The 20,506-nt window shown below is 38.2% G+C and overlaps 1 protein-coding gene across 13 annotated transcripts in view; it reads left to right on the forward strand.

The window, feature by feature from the left end:
* The window catches only part of clec16a (C-type lectin domain containing 16A), a 210,582-nt gene that overhangs the window by 15,564 nt on the left and 174,512 nt on the right, over positions 1–20,506 (forward strand). For 12 of the 13 annotated variants that reach the window (XR_011347334.1, XR_011347331.1, XR_011347332.1 and 9 more), the window contains exons 6-9: positions 1,090–1,213; positions 3,869–4,043; positions 11,816–11,869; positions 17,731–17,844. Coding sequence is in view for 7 of the 13 variants with exons in the window: in XM_069906108.1 (XP_069762209.1) it covers positions 1,090–1,213; positions 3,869–4,043; positions 11,816–11,869; positions 17,731–17,844 (467 nt within the window). In the remaining 6 variants the exon portion in view is untranslated. Of the gene's footprint in view, positions 1–5; positions 75–1,089; positions 1,214–3,868; positions 4,044–11,815; positions 11,870–17,730; positions 17,845–20,506 lie in introns of those variants that run through there. The other variant, XM_069906107.1, reaches the window with a different exon arrangement.

Consider the following 20,506-nt stretch of genomic DNA (forward strand, 5'->3'; position numbering starts at 1 on the left):
GTTCTTGTACTACTAACTGATATGTTTTTGTCCTTTCTTCTATACTGATCCCAATATACCACATCCAGTGTCATGTAAGTTGATTAACATTTTCATCTTTTCAGAGTTTGATATCTGCCCTTCTAGTGCACACTTCACAAGTGTCATTGCTTATCTGATTATTTAGTTTATTATGCTTTGCTTCAGATAAATGAATTTTTCGGAAATGTACGTGGTAAATAAACTGAGATGAATATATTATTGGGACATTAGTTCATGGATTTTCATAAGAGATTGAAGTACAAGTCAGCTTTTTCAGGGAAACAGCCATTTTTAATCAGAAAGAATGCACTTGTGAAATGGGGCATTGAATATTGTTGCAAAAATTAAGGCCTATGTATGATTGTATATTTTGTGTTTGGAGATGTTTTCTCCTTCACAAATTGTTTTCAAATTTATCGCGGTTGCCTACTTTACCTTGTCGGGAGAAGTGCTGGCCGCCGCTGATGATATAAGGGATGCCGTGTGCGTGGTGGGGGGTAAATAGAATGCATGTGTGGGTGTCCTAAGCATCAGTATATGGGTGATGAATCTCAGATGCAGGAGGAGGAGAGTAAGAGTGTCAAGATCACGTGTGTGGCAGTGAGCCAATGAGAAGGTCTGAGGAGTTTAGCTGGGTGGTGTTTGGGGAGTTGAAGAATGCAATTTTGTGTCTAGTGAATAATAAAAGAAAGTTGACCATGCTGTGCTGAAAGAAACGAGTCAGTGTATTCTTTGTAAGCTGTGGTAAATCAGTCCCATTGCAAGTTTCCCTAGTTTGAAGAGTGAAAATATGGGTGTTTCATAGATTTTCTATTGCCTCTTTAAGCATAATAAATTACTATGTTCAAGGCCCTACACAATTCTTCTTTTGGTTTGTGTGATCTTAAATCCTGCTTTTAGTAAAGAATAAAACTAATGCTCAGATGACCATTTCAGCAGAAAACTTGCTCAGTTTTTAAAAAAAACTGAGGATTATGCATTAGATGTATTAGAAAATGCAATGATATGTCATGCTTTCAGTTTGGCTTTTTCTAACCATAAGGCATGTTTTGCTTTTCATGTGAACAGTGGATAACCACCTTATGTTGCACTACATCAGGGACAAAACAGCAGTTCCGTATTTCTCCAATTTGGTTTGGTTCATTGGAAGCCACGTGATTGAGTTGGACAATTGTGTTCAAACGGATGAAGAGTAAGTTGCAAAACTTGAACTATTGGCAAAGTTTCTTGCTTGCTTTACTGCCTCTATTGTGAAAGTTGCAGCTAGTAGATATTTGGCACATGCAAGAATGTTGTTTTGTAAGATTCTTCCTCATTACATTTTGATTTTTTTTGGGTAATAATTAAAGATAAACATCCCTGACTGTGATTTGGAATCTATCATTTGAAATTCATGCATCACTTTAATTAGTAAAAGCACCAGGATTTGGCCTGGCTGGCAGTGAGAGGGGCCCTCTCAGTGAGATCCTTCCTGCACAATTGGAACATAATCCTCCACACACATTGTCCTTGGGACAGCTGCAGTGGAGTGGAGAATGTTGTCCATCTCTTTGTCGAATGTAGATTCGCAAAGACTGTATGCAGCGGATGCAGGGGACTTTAGGAAGTGGATAACTTGTTATTGATAATTGAGTGCCCAGGTTCATCTTCACATTTGAAAGTCTCCTTAGCCCATACAACCTGACCACCACTATAACTTTCTGTTCTCTGATCATCGGCAATGGCTTATATAGGTTGTTCATTGAATTCTATTTTTCCTGATAAATCTGTATAATTTAAGATTTTCAGTCCAAATTCACACAAAATAAAATCTTAATGCATGCTATTGTTATCTTGGTTGATTTAGCATCCACACATAAATTCTCAACTTAATTTGTGATCTTGAGGTTCTGATACCAGACCAGGAATTGATACCCAAATTAAGTAATTGTAGCCCTGCTATGTTGAACATCCGTTATTATACCATGTGAAATAGACATCAGTAAATGTTGAATAATTTTGTAAACATTATGTTAGGACAATGTGAATTCTTTTCTTTTCGAGTTCTTTTGGATTAGTTGTTGGAGTTACAGGTAGGGTCACAGAGTCAAATAGTAGAGAAATATTCATCCCATTTAAAAACATTTGATCTGTAGCCTTCATGTGCTCATATACTGTATTTTCCTGCATGTAAAATCATGAATTGAGTAAAAATATTTTTGTATAGCGTTCTTAGGCATATACCGTGCAGATGTAACATACCGATTTACAAAAGAGATGTTTGCACTTACTTGGGACATGAGACAAAGTACATTCCATGGTCCCACTATCTCTCACAGTTGATCTTCCGCAATTAACACCCGTCAACTTCCCCCTAGAGGTGTCAATTGCCCATTATATAGATGATATCCTTCTGCAACACCTTAACAAGATTTGGAGAGGAATCAATTAAATAGATCGAAGACCAGCTTCAGAGTTAAGCAGGATTTTAATTTGCCTTTCTTAAAAGCCTATCTTGTGCAATTGTTTAATCATCCTGAGAATTTTATGGTTTGATTTGATGTAATGAGGATGATTAAACTAATGCCATAAGGCAAAATCATCCTAATACTGTCTCAAATCCGAGGCACCTGATATGTTAATCTCCTCCCTCAGGGGACAGGTCTGGGCAATTAGCATTGATTGATTCGGTGCAGTGCCCTCGCCTGAGTATCTTGTTTCTCAGAATACTATGGCACTCAAGACAAGAGAATATTCCCAAGATCAGAATTTCCCACACCCACTATAAATTGTGTGCGTTCTTTCAACATGTAAAAATATTTTTGTACAGCACGCACACACATATAACATGCTGGGGGTTGGGGGAGGGACCTGCTTTGTGAAAAGTGAATATAATGTATGCATTATATGCGTAAAAATACGGTAGATGCATCTTGAATGCTGTGAATGACTGCCTCACCCAACCCTATTCACTTTCTCAATGAAAAGAAATGTTCCAGTTTTCATTTAAATCTGCCTGTTACTCTGAGCCATTCCCCTCTAATTTTGGATACTTCTGCTGTGAGGAGGAGTTTTCCACTGTCCAGCCTATCTATGTCCCTCAATTTTGTAAATCTCAATTAGATCCTTTAGTCTCCTCCCAGGAAATCAAAGCCAGCCTTTCCATTTTTGGCTCCATCCATAATTTCTGGTGAATTTCCTCCTGACTCTCCCCAGTGTAAACCCTTCCTTCCTATACTGTTTCAAACAGAATTGTACTCCAACTATGTCTAAGCACTGTTTAATAATGTTCAATGAATTCCCTACTCGTATTCTATACTCCAGCTAACAAAGTCTCTCCACTTTCACCACCTTATCTACCTGTATAGCCACCTTCATGAAACCTTGCGCTTGTACACCAAAGTCCTTCTGTTCCTGAAATCCTCAGTACTCCATACAGCTCTACTATTTGTTTTGTTTGTTCTGACCTGTTAGTCCTCCCAAAATACAGTAAAACCCCTGTTATCCGGCATGTATGGAGATTGGTCGATGCTGGATAAGTGAATTTTCCGGGTTGCTTGATAGGCGGGCGAACTAATGGCGAAGCACCCCAATTTTAAACTTGCATAGTTTTTTTTTTTGCTGGGTGCTTGAGGCTTCTAGTTGCTTGAATTTCACATAATAGGTTTTTTTTTGTCGCTGTATATCACTTTGCGCTTATCAGGATTAACTTCATCTTTCATTGTTATGCACACCTTACTGACTGATCAGTATTATCCAGTAGCTCAAGACCATTCTCCTCAGTCTCCGCAACAACACAAGTTTTTGTAATTTGTTGTAATTTATGAAGTAAGAGTTTCTCATTGTAATTTTTAACTCTTTGTGATAGGCATAGGAATAGAGGCAAATTGAGTGACCTGGTTGCTGAACACTTGGACCATCTACATTACTTGAACGATATCCTGATCATTAATTGTGAATTCCTGAATGATGTACTAACAGACCATCTATTAAACAGGCTTTTTTTGCCACTGTATGTCTACTCTTTAGTGACTCAAGAACAGGTAAATGATATTTATGTAAATATTACTTGCATAAACAATTCCTAAGATATAGGTAAAAGGAAAATATGGATGTTAAATGGTTTGATATATTACATATATCCTGAGGTGGATGCACTGTGAAGCCATAGAACAATACAGTACAGGCCATTTGACCCTTAATGTTGTGCTAACCCATTTATTCCTTTGTCTTTTTAAAAAAAGTACCAAACCCTCCCTGTTCCATAATCCTCAATTTTTCTATCACCCTTGTGTCTGTCTAAGAGTCTCCTAGATGCCCCCTATGTTTCAGCCTCCACCACCATGCCTGGCAAGGTAATCCAGGCACCCACAATGGTGTTTTATATAAATAAATAGAATGATTATTTAAAAAAAAAAACATACCCCTGATGTTTCCCCTAAACTTCCTTCCCTTAACTTTGTACCTATGTCCTCTGGTGTTTGCTGATCCTGCCCTGGGAATCAGGTGCTGGCTGTCTATGCCTCTGTTAATCTTGTAGACCTCTATCAAGTCTTCTGTGCTCCAAAGAAAAAAGTCCCAGCATTGCTAACTTTGCCTTCTAGACTTGTTTCCCAATCCATGCAACATCCAGGTAAATCTCCTCTGCATCCTAGCTATAGCTTCCACACACTTCCTATAATGGGATGACCAGAACTGAACATAATACTCTAAGCCAGACCACATACTCTGTCAGGAATCCTTCTTGTATACACCTGACAAGTACAGTCCCATCTATCCATCAATAGGTGCCAGTCAATATTAGGGAAGTTGAAATCACCCATTACTACAACCTTGTATTTCCTGCACCATGCTGAAATCTGCCCACACTTCTGCTCGTTGGTATCCCAAGGGCTATTTGGGGAAATGTATAAAGAACATTATCCTTGCTATACATTTTGGGGGTGGGTGGGGGTGGGATTATTTTCTACAAAATAACCTCCTAAAGCATCTCCAGCCAACAGATATATATCAATTTAGGAGAATGTGTTATGTGGCAAATTCATTGTATGTGTCTTTTTGACAAAGAATTTTGTAATCCATTGATGATGGCATTACAACTGTGATTAATACCATATGAATTGAATCTGAGCATATTTCTGTTCTGTTGCTCAACAAGATGATGAGGTGCTATTTAAAGTACAGGACAACTAAACAACATGTGAATGAGTGGCTTGTGACGAAAGGAAGAAATACAACCTGACATTATGTGAATAAAGAAGCTTTAAAGCAATGTTTCTCAACCTTTTTTGCCTAGGTCCCACTTTAATTTTTCAAAAAAACCATACACTCCACCATTAGTGGAAAAAAAGTTGTATATTCAAAAGAAGTTTTAAGTAAATCATTTACTGCGTGTATTTCAATGCAAATAAAGTTGGGAATACACTTGAAAACATATTTCATATTTAAATATTACTTCAATACGTCAACCATCTCAAACACACATTCAACAATTGTCGTCACTTCAGTGGGAACTTTGCCTCTGACACTGGCTCCAGGTTTTTTTGATTCGAGGGACTAATTTTGTTAGTTTTAACCTTAAATCTCCACGTTTTATAATTTCAAGTTGCTTTCTCAAGTTGCTTGTAGCAAATCACTAACAGCACTGAAGCCACATTCTACTAAATATTTTTTCTTTGGCTTGGCTTCGCGGACGAAGATTTATGGAGGGGTAAATGTCCACGTCAGCTGCAGGCTCGTTTGTGGCTGACAAGTCCGATGCGGGACAGGCAGGCACGGTTGCAGCGGCTGCAAGGGAAAATTGGTTGGTTGGGGTTGGGTGTTGGGTTTTTCCTCCTTTGTCTTTTGTCAGTGAGGTGGGCTCTGCGGTCTTCTTCAAAGGAGGTTGCTGCCCGCCGAACTGTGAGCCGTCAAGATGCATGGTTTGAGGCGATATCAGCCCACTGGCGGTGGTCAATGTGGCAGGCACCAAGAGATTTCTTTAGGCAGTCCTTGTACTATGGAAAATGCATCAATAGTTCCATCAATAGTTTGGATATTTCTTTTCGATCTCGTTAGACTCCCACTTTGAACAGAGTTTTCGCAGATTCATCATGTTGCAACTCAGATAACTCCTTGTTATTGCACTGGAGCTTCAGATAAGTCCACCAGCATTGGCTGAGTAAACCAAAAGGGAAAATCCATTGCCTTGAGATCACAAAATCTATCATTGAAATTGGTAACCAACATTTTCAAATGGTCAACAATGATGTTCGTAGCAGCATTAGTTACCTCACACTTATTCAACCAATAGAATTGCCTGAAATTTCTTGCAGAAATATTCTTTTGGCATAATTTTAGAAGTTTCATGAATCCAAATATCTGTTTTTCCATCAACAAGTGACATATTTGCTACTTGAAGTTGCTTGTTCAATGTACTTAGTTTCTCAAAAATGCCTGTCAAGTAATTCACAAAAGCTTTGCCATCTGTCGTTAGCAAGAGCTTCATTTCAGGTTTGTCCTTCAAAAACTCGCTGAGGAGATCAAACCGTTCCATAAACCTTCTGAAGAAATTTCCCTTTGACAACCACCTTACTTTAGTGTGAATCAATAATCTCACGTTTTGCATTTTTATCGACACAGAACTGCTTAAACAGATGTTCACGTTTGGCATTAGCTTTGATGGCATTGATACACTTGATCATAGAATGTAGAACAGGGGAAACTTCCTTGGCAACTAAGATTTCTTGGTGGATAACACAATGCACAGCCAACATGTTTGGATTTTCATCCTTCATTAATTTTAAACATCCAATTTTTTTTACCCATCATAGCAGGTGCACCAGCTGCAGCAAAAGATACATTGCTTCCTTTTGATATTTCATTTTCATCCAATAATTTTTGAGCTTGCTGTAGATATCAACTGCAGTAGTGATTGTTTCTAATGATTCACAAAACAACGTCCCTTCTTGAAATTCTTCCTGATCAATATATCTTATGTATGCCAATAACAAAGCCTCACTGTCCTGTAAGGTAGATTCATCCAATTGTATTGAGAATTTTTGTGATTGCAACTTCTCAATATCTTGACCCATTTTCTATTCTGTCACAGACAGTAGTATTACTCAATGGCATTGCTCGAACATCTTTGTTATCTTTTTGAAGAACTGTTTTGAGAATCAATGATAATTGTGGGTTTAGTCGGTTCCTCCCCAATCAGATGATTCTTCCCAATCAGATGATTCTTCCCATGTTTTGCTATCAACAGAGAAATTTCACAGCTTGCTTTAAGCGTATGATTCAGGGCTGTAGTTTGCTCAGCGAATAATGAAGTGATTTTTGATCTATTTTCAAACTTCTATATCTTTGATTTAAAATATTCCAATTTTGAATTGACATGATTAGGATATTTTGCCCTCAAATGAACTTCAAGATGACCAGCTTTCATTGATTCATTTGTCAAAGTCTGTTGGCATAATAGGCAAAAAGGTGCACATTCATCGTGTATAGCAGATATAAACCTAAACTTCAATAACTCCACTGAACATTGGTGAATCTTTTGCTTGCTTGGTCTGCTCATTTTGAATATACAACAACAGCGCGAGCTTCCTGGAACGGATGAATACAACAGCGCGAGCTTCCTGGAACGGATGAATACAACAGCGCGAGCTTCCTGGAACGGATGAATACAACAGCGCGAGCTTCCTGGAACGGATGAATTCAACAGCGTGAGCTTCCTGGAACGGATGAATTCAACAGCGCGAGCTTCCTGGAACGGATGAATACAACAGCGCGAGCTTCCTGGAACGGATGAATACAACAGCGCGAGCTTCCTGGAACGGATGAATACAACAGCGCGAGCTTCCTGGAACGGATGAATACAACAGCGCGAGCTTCCTGGAACGGATGAATACAACAGCGCGAGCTTCCTGGAACGGATGAATACAACAGCGCGAGCTTCCTGGAACGGATGAATACAACAGCGCGAGCTTCCTGGAACGGATGAATACAACAGCGCGAGCTTCCTGGAAACGGATGAATACAACAGCGCGAGCTTCCTGGAAACGGATGAATACAACAGCGCGAGCTTCCTGGAAACGGATGAATACAACAGCGCGAGCTTCCTGGAAACGGATGAATACAACAGCGCGAGCTTCCTGGAAACGGATGAATACAACAGCGCGAGCTTCCTGGAAACGGATGAATACAACAGCGCGAGCTTCCTGGAAACGGATGAATACAACAGCGCGAGCTTCCTGGAAACGGATGAATACAACAGCGCGAGCTTCCTGGAAACGGATGAATACAACAGCGCGAGCTTCCTGGAAACGGATGAATACAACAGCGCGAGCTTCCTGGAAACGGATGCATACAACAGCGCGAGCTTCCTGGAAACGGATGCATACAACAGCGCGAGCTTCCTGGAAACGGATGCATACAACAGCGCGAGCTTCCTGGAAACGGATGCATACAACAGCGCGAGCTTCCTGGAAACGGATGCATACAACAGCGCGAGCTTCCTGGAAACGGATGCATACAACAGCGCGAGCTTCCTGGAAACGGATGAATACAACTGTACTAGTATTGTGCTTTACTTTCTGGGGTCCCTATTATTTTTATGATTTTTTTGGCATTTCCCCTCAGGATGGCACCTGGGGTGGAACCCCTGGCCCCTCCATCAATATGCTAGTGCACAAAGATGCATACAAGTACAAGTGTCACTCACTACTGAACTGAAAAAGTAAAGGGGTATGGATGGACGGAGACATGATTGTTGAGAAAATTTGAAATTATTAACTGTACATCTTCTACCTTGGTTCACCCTTCCAAATGTATCAATTCACACGTCTGCATAAATTATTTTCTTTCAAAGCATCGCCTGCATTCCTTTGAACACCCAATTATATATATCCTCTTCACAACAGCTCAGTGTGTTTAAAAAGTATTTTTTGGGCTATTCTTTTATCTCTCTTGTCTGTAGCGTTTGACTTTTTGCAAATTTTATTTATTAATCAAAATCATACATTAAGAATACAAGTAAATACATAATATTTCATCCCATATAATCCCCCACCCCCCTCTAAACTACCCCAAAAGAAAGAAGAAAGATCAACTTACATAACAAGCTTCAACTATTCCCATGGTTTAGTGCAACCCCACCGACTGTGGGGGTAAATAAAACTATTACAAATTCATCCCATATATCTTGTATCCGGGCTCCAAACCTTAATAAAGAAAGGTTAACTATTATGTAAATTGTACGTAATCTTTTCCAATGGTATACAAGACCTCATCTCCGAATGCCACTGTTGAATACTCAAATCAGTCTCATTTTTCCAATTAATTGCCAAACAATTTTAGCCACAGCTAATGCCAATCTCAAAAAAAGGCAACTTGAGACTTATCTAATTTTAATTCTAAACTCAATTTCTTAATATAACCCAATAAAAAATACCATAGCATCAGACAAAATTTTAAATTTAAATAAAACTTTTTAATTCTATTTCAAAAAAGTGTCACTGTTTCACATAACCAAGTAGAGCCAACTTGTTTATGGCACCTAAAAAATCAGAAGAAATAAACTTGTATTTCCTTAACTTCTCAGGAGTTAAATATAACTGGTGAATAAAGTTATAATGAAGCAATCTATACCTTTAAATTTACAATTTTAGTCATACTCTCCTCACATATAGTCATCCAATCATCTTGAGAAACAGATATGGATAAATCTTTTTCCCATTTTAATTTAGGTTTATGAATATCTGGCTTAAACATTTCATTCTTTAATAAAGCATACATCTCAGATATAAATTCTCTTTTGCCCTCTTCAGTAAGTGAACTTTCAAATTTAGATAGCCTTGGCAACTTTAACATATGCCCAAAATTATCCAACAATAAGGCTCTAACTTGATAATAAGTAAACAAAGTATTCAAAGAAATCTCATATCTCTTTTTCATTCGTTGGAATGAAATAAAATACTCAGCCTGATAACAATCCTTTACCAATTTAATTCCTTTCTGTTCCCAAACTTTCAAAAGAGCGTTTGGTTCTGCCAATGTTTCTTTCTGTCTACTCTGTTTTTCACCTTCATCATATCCCCGCACAACATTCTCTGTTCCTCAGAGAAAAACTCTGCTTCTCCAATTTATCAAGGTAACTGATGTTCATCTTGGCGCCTCACAGTTCAGCGGGCAGCAACCTCCTTCGAAGAAGATCGCAGAGCCCACCTCACTGACAAAAGACAAAGGAGGAAAAACCCAACACCCAACCCCAACCAACAAATTTTCCCCTGCAACCGTGTCTGCCTGTCCCGCATCGGACTTGTCAGCCACAAACGAGCCTGCAGCTAACGTGGACATTTACCCCTCCATAAATTTTCGTCCGCGAAGCCAAGTCAAAGAACGTTTCACCAGGCAGAGCATAGTCACTTGTAATAAGATAAACATTCTGTAGAGGGAGACGTATGTAAAGTTTTTATCTTGTTTTAAACCAAAATTGAGCTATGTTATTGAATCAGGTTTATTGTCACAAAATTTGTTGTTTTATGGCAGCATTATTGTGCATCACAGGTGCAAAAATTGCTACAAATTGATTTCCATAAATATGTTATTTTTAAAATTAAACAAATTTGTGGGTTTTTTTTAAGAAAAAGGGAAAAAAGAGGTTGTATCTGGTTCATTATCCATTCAGAAATCTGATGGTGGAAGAGAAGAAGCTGTTTTTGTAACATTGGGTGTTTATCTTCAGGCTCCTATACCTCCTTCCTGATGATGTCAGTGGGAAGAGGGTTTAGCCTGGGTGCTGAGGCTCCTTGAGGATAAAGGCTACTTTCTTGAGACACCGCCTCTTGTAAATGTCCTTAATGGAGTGAAGACTAATGCCCATGGTGACTTTGGAAGAGTTCACAATTCCCTGTAGCCTTTTTCTGTACTGTGGATTGGCACCTCCATACCAGACCATGATCCAATCAGTACGCTGTCCACAGTACACCTGCAGGAGTTTTTGGTGACATAACAAATCTCCTCAAACTCCAAATGAAATATAGCTGCTGGCAAGACTCCGTTATGATTGCATTGACATGATGGCCCCAGGTTAGTTCTTCAGAGATATTGACATCCAGGAATTTGAAGTTCTTTCCACTGCAGACCCCTTGATGTTCTTCTGATTTAATTTCCTTAGTTTTGCTAATGTTCAGTGCAAGGTTATTGTGACACCACTCAGCTAGGTGATCTATACCCCTCCTGTACGTTTCCACATGGCCGTCTGTAATTCTGCCAACAACTGTGGTGTCATCAGCAAAATCTCCAGTCATGGATGTAGAGAGAGTAGAGCAGTGGCTAAGTACGCATCCTGGTGGTATGCCTGTATTGATTGTCAGTGAGGAGATGTTATTACAGATCTGAACTGAGTGTGGCCTTCTGACAAGGTGCAGAGCTCCAGGTTTTGAAGCTTGCTGACCATTACTGAGCAGATACTATGATGAGAAAATGGTGATTAGTTGAATATTTGTTTTTTTTCTTGAGATTTTTAGGATCGAAACGGATCTTAAGATTTTGATGCAAATATATCTCCTTGAATCATCCAGTTAAAAAAACTAGTGCTTCTCCTACAATAGAAAAATATTCATTCATAGATCCAGTGATTCTACTGAAATTGTGCATATTTAATGAAACTATTTAACAAAATGTTAATTTTACTTGTTGTAATATGATACGATTGGAACAGAGAAATATTAAATATCTAACCAAATGGGCAAAAATGGTATTTGGATATTTCGAGACAAAAAAAACTTGTTTATATTTTGAAATAACAATTTGAAATGTATTATTTTCCCAGAGTGGTGATCGTCCAAAGATCAGCCGTCAGGCATCATTATACCTCCTTTCACAGGTATGCAATTTTTAATCTTTCATCCAAGAGTGTAAGGGTTATGATGAAGACACACAGATTGATTATAAATGTTGCAATCTGAAGCCAAACACAACCACTGCAGGCATTCAGCCAATTATACAGCATCAGTGAGAGAATGACGACGACATTTTGAGCCAAAACTCTTTCATCAAGATTGAGGAAAGTTGGTACGGAAGCAGTGTAAAGAGGGCAGGCTGGGAAGTATAAAGCAGGGGGCCCACCTGGGATTGTCCAATGAGGCAGAGTTAAAATATGATGAATACAGGCAGAAAAATGGTATCTGCTACAATCAGGTCAGGTACAGGAAGATGAGTTCTACAAGGTGGATTGAGTGAAGCGAACTTGCACGTTAAATTAACGGTAATCACGTTCTGTGTGAGGAACTCAGTGGGACGAGCAGCATCAGTTGGAGAAAACAATATTTCTGACAATCTACTTGAACTGCATCCCATCTGCTAGTGTTCATGCTGCTTGACCTGCTGAGTTCCTCCAGCAGTTTGGGCTTGGCTTCCGATTCCAACATCTGCTGTTTCATGTGTGACTCCAATTAAGTTAAGGGAATGGTCACACATAATGCAGTGGCAGACATTTATGGAATCTTTTGGAAGGCACCAAATAGATACACAACAGTGAGAAAGAAAATTCCGAAGAGAAGCTCCTATCCTCTGTCGTTAATTAAACATTGTTAATCAATCAAGCTTGAAGCAGAATTGGAGAGAATAATTTATTTTTATTAACAAAAAAAAAAGATTGAATAAAAGATTTTGTAAGGAAGGAAAACTAGAAAAAGAGACCGAGATTTTAAAAATATAAAAATGGATTACAGTTTCTCTAGATTTTCAAATTAATTAAGAGATTAATAAAGGTACAGTACCCCCATATCCAAAACGCTTGGGGCCAGACGTTTTTCAGTTATTGGGTTTTTTCAGTTTTTGGCAAGGGAACTAAGCAACACAGTCGCTGGTCCCTGACCCCTCCCTGCCGCCGCCCAGGAGCCTGAGGCCCCTGCCGCCGCCCGGGAGGTCAAGGCGACTTCTTCAATGTGAACGGCTCCGTACCTGACGTTGAGAATGGAGTCATTAACTCCAACAGACCCAGCTCTGTTTGGCATCTTTCTAGCTAGAAGTAAAGATTTTGTTTTGGACTACAGAGGTCTGTTGTAACCAACTGGTGACAATAGAGCATCAGAACCCCACATGGGCAAGTCAGGTGGTGAATTTTTTTCAACTTGTGTCATCACATTGGTGCTTAAAAAAAAAAAAGTTCGGTTTTTGGATTGTTTCAGTTTTCAGAACTTTGGATGCGGACAACTCGACCTGTATTATTGATCATATAGAAAGTAGATCTGGGGAATTATTATTGGAAAATAATGATGGTAGAGGAAATCATCAGATATTTTGGAGGTGAGAAAGAAGGGGAAACTCACCAAAATGCAATCACAAGGGAAATGGTAGAGTAATAGTTTGAATTGTGAATTGAGACTTTATCCTGGACCATCGAAAGCCTTAAAAGTATTTGTGAGTTAGTGGTTAGGTTTCAATTTTCAGAAAGTTCCTGGATTGGGGAAAATTCCATTAAACTGGAAATTATAACATGAGTAACCTTTTATTCAAATAGATGGAAAGCAGGAAACTGTAGGCTGATTACCTTGTTTATAGCAGGCCTCTTGGGAAAATTAACTGATAATAATTGTATGAAAGATAAATCATGTTTAACCAATTCATTGGAGTTCTTGGAAGAGTAATGTGGTTTGGGTAAAGGGAAACTGATGGATGTACTGTAATTAGCTCTGCAGCAGGTATTTAATAATGTGCCACATCAAAGCTTATTACTGAAAAGCTCATGATCTAAGAGGCATCTTGTTAGTGTGGGTAGAATATCGGCTAGCTAACAGGAAACCAAGAGTGTGCTTAAGTGGGTCTTTTTCTGGTTGGCAAGATGAAATGAGTGGTGAGCCACAGGGATCGATGGTGAGGCTTCAACATTTTTACAGTTTGTACAAGTGACTTTGAAGGAACGCAATGTGTGGTTGTGTTGTGTGCGTGAAACTGGTTCGATGGGTCTCAAGGGTAATGAGTCAGAACGCAGCTGATTGAACAGTTTATTTACATGTGTATGGGAGTCAAGACAGGTGTAAAAGACACATATGCTCATTGAATTAAACTATACACTCACAACCACTCGCTGGTGGAAGGCTTTACAATTGAGTTACTACATATGATACCTGCCATCTCTTGATATCCCTGGCAGGCACAGTTCTTATCTAACTAAGCTATAGGGACACAATACTACAGCTCCCAACCCTTTGTCTGTGCACACCTTACCAATGATCTCCAGTGTTTCCCACAGTTCCCAACCTGGAGTGGAGCTCGGATTTGTCCCAGATGAGAAAGAGGAAAATGGCTCACATGTGGTTTGAAAGTGCCATCAGTTGGAGAGTCTGGCCAGGTATTGATGAGACAATTAAAGGAGCCAGTGACCAGGTGTGCACTGACCTTGACTGGCAGGTGAGGTAACTTATGATCAGGTTCCAGATGGAGAGGTCACGTGACCCTCCATAATCCATACTACAGGTTGATTAATTTTCTGATTTAAAAACTAGTGGAAAAGTAAGTTGTGAAGGCATAAGATGGGAATAAAGGGATCTAGATGTGTCATAGTCCTTGCAAACAGCATGTAATGTGGGAAAATTGCTCATTTTGGTATGAAAAATGTGAAATAAGCATATTATCTAATTAATGAGAGGTACCATAACTTATAGATGTGGAGGGACCTAGGTGTAATGGTACACAATTCATAAAAAGGCTAGAAAGACACTGCAATGAATAATTCGGGTAGCTAATAGAATGTCCTAGTTTCCTAGATGAGGAATGTCGAAGTCGGGAAATTATGCACTATTAACTAGTTTCCCCATCCCATTTTGGCCGTTGATATTTGTATTTATTTTTATTGGATGTCATGCCTTCTGCTTTTCAGATGATGTTTAATTATACATTTTGAACATAGTAAGATTCCCAGAAGTGCTTTAACATGTGAAAGATTGAATTAGGTGCACCTTCTGCTTGCAGTAGATCAGCAGCACTTGGCAGATTTGCAGAAACCCACAAACCAGGTGAAAGCTTCTGCCCAAATTGTAAATTTGTTTTGAATGATTTTAGGTTTTATAGAACAGAAGTTTTGAAGAATCTGAAGTTTTATTACTGGATATGTTATGACTTTTTCTCGGGCATAAGAATACCTGGCTTTATAGTTTATTCTGGAAAAAAAGTAATGTCAGTTTCCCATTCAACTCCTTAATCTCCTTCTCAAATATTTGGTGTTTTGAACTTAGCCACAAGGGGACATTACAACATCATGACTGAGGTCAAGAAACATAATTGAGTTCCTTGTAAAAACTATTTCCATTTGAAAAAATTATAAATTTTTATTTGCTGCTCTATTTCATTGGGTTTGTTTTGTAATATTCTATGATTAATCTTGTATTGCTTTCCTTTTAATGAATTTACTGCCAGTTATCAAATTGATACCACTTTAGTGTTAAGAACAGATCTGAAATCTTATTTTTTAGGAAGTCCAATTTATTTCATTGATGAGGAAAAATTGAGCAGTTATGTTCGGGGATTCAGCCAAGCTTAAAATTGCATTGGAAGAAGAGCAACTTTGAATTCTTTGCTGCTTGGGAATTTTATGTTAGATATATAGTATGCAAAACTTCATAGCCATTTGTTTTAAAGTTGGAGAATTGTGATCTATAGAGCAATGCCTCTTTTACATCCTCCTCTTATCAGTGGCATTTAAAAGTTCTAAAACCCCAGGTTAGCATATTTCCATTTATCGGTTGGCAAATTTCCATTCAGGCAATAGAAAGTCAGAATGTGTTGAGTAAGATTGTAAGTGGTGACTACCTAATGCCACCTTTGGGTTTTAAAAATTGAGAAATTGCAGAAGGGAAAAAAAAGGCGAAGATGATAAATTCAATGAATTTTGTATTCGTGAGAAAGACTGAGCAAGTAGCGGAGACTTTAAAGTGACTATTCATTATAACACTGAGGTGGCAAATAGTAGGTAGTTTATGTTGGATGAAATGAACAAGAAGCAAGAGCAGGAAATTCATAGCACCCCCAGCAGCATCAGTAAAATGGAGAAACTTAAGTTTTCAAGATTGGAAATTAGTGTGTTTGAAAGAAAATTTAGTTTTTGGGAATCTAGGGTTCATGACAGACATCCTCAAGACGAGCATTATTTCAATCTTGGACATTTTTTGTTGAAGGATATTAATTATAAAGGAATTTTATTTTAATTTAAAATAGGATATTTTTTTAAGATGCTTTAGCATGAGATTTGTTGTGTTGTCATTTAAAGTTGGTGAAAATTTAAGTGAGGCCAAGTTTATCTGCGAACAGTCAATACTTAGCAATGTAAAGGGTTGCATTTCCTTTTTAACTGAAAAAGACTGTTGATATTCAATACCATAGATTACAGTGGCCATAAAAGTCAAAACTGATATTTTGCTGAATACATTTTGAACAGCAGTCCTGTAAACACCATTAGTTAGGCTACTCAGAGCTTTTTTTCGTGCAAGGAAGACTGCTTCGTTGGGTGAAACAAGGAAGTCTGCAGATGTTGTGATTGTAGTTAATACTCAATAGTGCTGGAGAAATTAAGCAGGCCCCGCAGCATCCACACAGTAACTAGATGAAGGGCTTGGACCTCCTATAGATGTTATGGGACCTTCTGAATTTCTACAGTACTTTAGTAAATTATCTAAGAACATTGCTTTGTTAATAAATTTAAGGAATCCAGTGTCTATTTCAGTGTCCACACAGCATATATAGTTAAGAACTTGAAAAATGCTTTCCAAATATTTTGGCATGTAAGCATCCCAGGCAGGATCAGATTTATTATCTGTCTCAAATTCCCTTTGAGAAGGTACTGCAGTCCTTTGAGTGACCCTTCTGAACCACTGCAGCTGTGGTGAAGGTTCTGGGTAGGGAGTTCCAGGATTACAATCCAATAACATTTGGCAACACAAGAACCTGCTGCCCTTATCCTGCAGGTAACAGAGACTGTCAGTTGATGAGATGCTAATAACTTCAGAAAGTAGTAGGTGTACATTTTGCAGATGGGAAGCACTGCAGTCATGGTCCTCCTGATAGTAGAGAGAGGATCGTGAGGAGAGTGAATGTAGTGCCAGCCAAACAAATTACTTAATTGTGAATGGTGTCACATCTCTTGATTGTAGGACTCATCCAGGTAAGTTGAATAACATTTCTTCATGTCATTCAGCTGGGTCTTGTACACAAATGAAAGGCAATGGATTGTGCTAGGCTGAGTCACTTGTGGCAACATAATAAGCTTTTGATCTACTCTTGAGGATGGCCCAGCTGAGTTTCTGGTCAGTGGATGTTGAATGTGTTGATGGCTGAGGAACTCGGTGATGGAAATGCATTCGAAAATAAAGAGTCAGTGGTTAAACTCTCCGTGATTGAAATTGGTCATTGTTTGTAATTTTTTTTGTGATGCAAATGTCATACACAGCTTCACATTGCCATTTGTATTTCAAATGTCAATTTTTATTTTGCAGTAAAAATGAAAATTAATAAGCCATTCATAAATCTGTATATAAATAATTTTTGAGAACACAAGTTATTTCAAGAGCATGGTCTTCTCAAGGAAAAGCAAATGTCAACCAAGGATGCTTCATGCTGCAGTTTAATATTATTAGAGATTTACCTCTAGTGTTCATATTTCTCAAATATTATTATAAACAGTTTGTTCATAATTCAACTGAACATTTTAAAAGTATGAGCTAATGTTTACTTACCATTTTTTCTTTTCAGGTGTTTTTAATAATACACTATAGGCCATTGGTGAATTCCTTGGCTGATGTCGTCTTGAATGGGGACCTTTCAATGTTCAACCCTTATTCAGAACAGGATGCTTTAAAGCGCTCAGTAAGTTTGTCTCCTTCTTCAGATCAGACACATATCCAGTTTCTTTTACTTAAAGTGCAGTGCTTAGGCTTTTCCAATCTTCTACCTTTACTGAATCCATGTTTTGCACTATTTTTGTTTCAATTTTCATTTGGTGGCCTTTATATTTAAATGACAGTGAGATAAATTGAATAAAATATTTTTAGAATCATAGAATTTTATAGTGCAGGTAGAATTTTACAGTACAACCCAACTTGCCCATGCCAACCAAGCAATTCCCATTTGCCTGCGTTCAGCCCACATCTCTCTAAATTTTTCCTATCCATGTACCTGTCAATGTCTTTTCAACATCACGTGTGTCCCCTTCTACCACTTTCTCGGGCATATAGTTCCATATACCACTACCCTCCATGTGAAGAAGCTTCTCCTTGGGTTTCTTATAAATTTTTCCCCTCTCACTTGGAATCTATGCTCTCTAATTTTAGACTCACCTAGTCTGGGTAAAAAGGCAGTGACTATTTACCTTGTCCATATTCCTTATGATTTATACAAATCTTGTGAATCTTTTCTGCATTGTTTTTGGCTTAATACTTTTCCTATAGCTGGGAAGCCAACACTCACACAGCACATCAAGTGGTCTCACCAACATGCTGTGGAGTTGTAATATGACATCTCTCTTTAGCACTCAATCTCGTGAATCTTTTCTGCATTGTTTTTGGCTTAATACTTTTCCTATAGCTGGGAAGCCAACACTCACACAGCACATCAAGTGGTCTCACCAACATGCTGTGGAGTTGTAATATGACATCTCTCTTTAGCACTCAATCTCGTGAATCTTTTCTGCATTGTTTTTGGCTTAATACTTTTCCTATAGCTGGGAAGCCAACACTCACACAGCACATCAAGTGGTCTCACCAACATGCTGTGGAGTTGTAATATGACATCTCTCTTTCGTACTCAATCCCCTGATTGATGAAGAGGAGTGTGCCAAACGCCTTCTTTAATACCACGTCTACTGTGTGGCTGATTCCAAGGAGCACAGTCCCTCAACCCACACACAGATCTCTTTGCTCTACTAGACGCCTCAAGGTGCTACCATTCACCATGTTGAGTGCTGTACTATTTTAATCTACCAACGTTCAACACTTAACATTTGACCAAGTTAAACTCCATTCCTTAACCCACTTTCCTAGTTCATCGATAACCTTTTTCACTGTCCACTATTACCAATCTGAATGTCATCCACAAATTTAATCATTGTCCATTCCAGTAGACCTGATGAGTTCTGTGTGTCAACAAAAATTATGAGAATATGATATTAAACAATACTTGGAACAAGATAAATTTCAGGGAGTTGTTGCTAAAAGTACTCTGCAAATTAAAATATAGAATGGGGAAAAACTCCCCTTAACGTGTGATTGTTATTTAAATCCAATAAATAGTTGCATGTTTTCCTATTCCGTTTGCTAACTGCTTCTCTTTCTTTTTTATAATTACTACCCCAATTTGCTGTCATTATATGTTTTGACTGAGCTGCTCTTAAGGAAAAGCATTTCTCAGAAATGCATTTATCTTTAGCAACGTAAAAAAAATTATTGTAAACGTTGAAGAGTGTCACTTCGAAATGTTGGCCATCCCTTTTCTCCACTGATGCAACTTGACTTGCTGAGTTCATCCAGCAGATTGTGTTCAGTTTCAGATTCCAACGTCTGCAGTCACCTGTTTACACAAACCAGCTGGATTTGAGCACAAGGTTGATTGTCCTTGAATAAAGTGCAGCAAGTGGATTGTAGTCTTCCTTTTCTGCCAGTCACTGCTATAAATTTTGTAAAGTGTATATTTAGAACTTGCTGTTAATTTGCATAAAGGAGAGAAAAATTAACAAGAGAATACTTCGCTGTTCCATTTGCACATTTTTGCAATTAATATCCTGTTGCTAAATGCAGCATTTTTTTTCCCTTGTATTAATTTCTGTAGAACAGATTGTGTTTGGCCTTGGACTAGGATTGACTGCATGATTAGAAATTTAGTCTGAGATGTCCTTCGGTAAGATTAACGATCAGAGAAAATGAGTTTCAAAAGGTCAAAACCAATTTGCCTTTTTTTGTTTGTTTTTGAGCTTTGCGTGAGATGTATAATTTTTTTTATAAAGTCAGGAATTTAAATTAAAAAGTCTCTTCAAATTCCATTAACTACTGCTACAAAAGTAGAAAATAGTGAGAAAGTAAAGAAGGTTAATAATCACTACTGTCAGGAGATTATACAAATTCTTCTTCAGAAGCAGGCTCCTAGGATATTAGCTATTTGTAACAACACTTATCTGGGAGCACAATTGAATTCATGTTATTATGCACCATTTCTCAGTAGATCTCTGGCAAACAGCCTATCAGTTCTGATTTTTAAAAATGTCCGTTTGTTAATCAAGTCCCATAAACTCTAATCTATTAATATTCTTCTTCTGCTTTCTTGCTGCTCTGATTCCCTCTGGCTTGTAGCTTTTTCCAACTTCACTGACTAACTCTTCATCTGAACCAAAGGTCTGTATTGTTTATTTGAACATTTTAACTTTGGTTTGAAATTCATATTTGAAAACCATAATAACCAAGTTCAATTGCAGAAGAAACAATGAGTTGTTACAGTTTGGCATATGTTGTTAAATAAGGCTGCTGGACAGCTGGAAGTT

The sequence above is a fragment of the Narcine bancroftii genome, chromosome 12 (genome assembly GCF_036971445.1).
Source record: "Narcine bancroftii isolate sNarBan1 chromosome 12, sNarBan1.hap1, whole genome shotgun sequence".
Lineage (NCBI taxonomy): Eukaryota > Metazoa > Chordata > Chondrichthyes > Torpediniformes > Narcinidae > Narcine > Narcine bancroftii.